The 2,107-nt window shown below is 67.3% G+C and overlaps 1 protein-coding gene across 1 annotated transcript; it reads left to right on the top strand.

The window, feature by feature from the left end:
* Positions 1-911: 911 nt before the first annotated feature.
* On the top strand, positions 912-1,963 carry MNEG_16631 (hypothetical protein; the record flags this gene model as incomplete). Its single annotated transcript, XM_014034899.1, has 4 exons — positions 912-1,016; positions 1,245-1,355; positions 1,593-1,639; positions 1,804-1,963. 4 exons carry the CDS (start codon positions 912-914, stop codon positions 1,961-1,963), a joined length of 423 nt encoding a protein of 140 aa, XP_013890353.1.
* Between the last annotated feature and the right edge of the window lie 144 nt (positions 1,964-2,107).

Genomic DNA, 2,107 nt, shown 5'->3' with positions numbered 1-2,107 from the left:
GGCGGGTATGGCGGGGATGGTGAGGGCGTGTTCAGGCGGGCGCTGCCAACGCGCCACGACGACTTTTTGCTGGTGTGATGACGGCCACGCCTCTCTTTGGTCAAGAGCGGGGTGCGGGCGGCGGGCCAGCCGGCCGAGTTTTTTGGGGGCTTCTGGGGCCCTGTGGAGGCACGAGGCCTTGTGATGGTGATGGTGCTGAGAATGGGATGGGGCCAACCGAGAGCGAGGGCGTCTGGCCAGGCGGGCGCCGGGGCCGTCCCCGGCCGCCTGTCTCCACGCCGCCCCTGTGGGCTTTTTTGCGGCGCCCTTGAACCATGCACCCCGATTGTGCGCCCGCGTCGGGCGCCTGGCGCGCGCTGGCGGCCGTGCAGGCCGCGAGCGGCGCCCCACCTGTGCCATCTGTGTGTGCGCGCCTGTGGCGGTGCTATTGAGGCGCGGCCCCAATGCGGCGCGCGTGCTGGGCCCTGGCTTGTGGGGCCCTGTCACAGTCTCACAGAGTTGCGAGGGGAGACGCTCGCTGTAGCACTTGAGTATCAAATCATGTAATGTACCACCCCTCGTGCTAGATGCACTTGAGTCAAATGAGTCTCAGTACGGTTGGTGACCACCAAGATGCAGCAGCACACTGTCCGATGTGTTCATGGCACACGTCACTGTGTATGCTGTGCGTACAGGGCGTGACACTTCTGTGTGGGACTGTTCCTGATCCTTTTCACTGACAGTTGGGACGGCCACATGTTCTGGCTGGGCGCTGCTTGCGGCGCACGGCGTGTGTCTGCGGCGGGTGACACCCCCCATGTCGGTTGCGTTGAATTTCTGTACACAGTGACGTTCCAATCGACATCGTCGTCATTCAAACGCTGCCGAGTTTGTCGATCGTCAGAAGATCTGGTCAGTCCCGATCCCTGAACATGGCGCTGTCGACAGCTCAGAAGCGGGGCATTGCCAATGGAGTCAGCCGCGGTGCTCAGACGCCCGCGCGGTGCGTCCGGGTCCACGCCATTGGCGAGCACAAGGTGGGTCTGCATCCACTGAGGCATGCTGAATCGGGATGGCAAGTCGCAAGGAATCTCCTCGAATTGGTAGCATTCTTTGGCAAGGTAATTCGGTATCAACGGTGAATGCAGCCGGCACAACCGGCAGGGGAGCGCAGTCAGGCGCCCGAGCGCAGGTTGACGCTCTCACGGTCATGGGCAGACCGTACGGCCACCTCATCTCTGTTCCCCTGTCCTCTACATCCACAGAGCCTGGCAAGCAGGGTGGCTCCGGCGCTGCTGGCCAGCGTGATTGCTCTGTCGAGCGGCTTCACCACGATCGACGCCGCCTTCGCCCCGCCGGCGCGGGCCGACGGCGAGGTGCGGCGGACGGGCGGCCGCTTGGCTTCGCACGCACGCGACCCAAGCATGCCGTCGGCAGCGGGGGCAGCCTCTGGACGCGCGAATGGGATGGGCGGAACCGTATCCGCTCAGGCAACGGGCCTGAGCGGTTCGCCCCAGCATCCCACGTCACGCTTGAGTGCTCTGCAAGCCTGCACAGTCGCGCCGCCCCCTTGAGAGGCCATAACCCCCATGCCGTGCTTGCCTGCGCCGCAGGAGAACCTCTCCCCCCTCGAGCGGCGGAGGGCGCTCCTCAGGGCCGCGTGAGTCCCCCCCCCCCACGTCTCGCGACACGCTCGCTGCAGCCGGTTGCCTCGCCGCCGCCCCGCCGGGCGGGCCCGTTCGCTCCGCAGCCCTGGGCTGTACACGCGCCGCCCGCAGCAACCCCTGATTTGTCGCTGCCGCCTCTGCCCCGCCGTTCTTGCAGGCGCGAGAAGGCGGAGGCTGCCTCCAGCGCCACCAAGGAGGCGGAGGCGGAGCCCAAGGCCGAGCCGGAGCCAGAGCCAGAGGCGCCCAAGACCGACTTTGCGGGTGCGGCCCCGGCCCACGGGGGCCGGTGCGCGGCGACGGCCTCGCCTCGCAGCTGAGCGTGATTGAGCGTGATTGGCGTGCCCCGAACAGTCTTGAGCCGGCGCCGCCTGAAGCGATTCCACGGCGCCGCAGCTGCCCCACCCCCTCGCTGCGGCCCGGCCCGGCCCAGGTACCTCACCACCAACCCCCCACCCCCACAC

Source organism: Monoraphidium neglectum (assembly GCF_000611645.1).
Source record: "Monoraphidium neglectum strain SAG 48.87 unplaced genomic scaffold scaffold06607, whole genome shotgun sequence".
NCBI classification, from domain to species: Eukaryota; Viridiplantae; Chlorophyta; class Chlorophyceae; order Sphaeropleales; family Selenastraceae; genus Monoraphidium; species Monoraphidium neglectum.
This window is presented reverse-complemented; position numbering and strand designations above follow the sequence as displayed.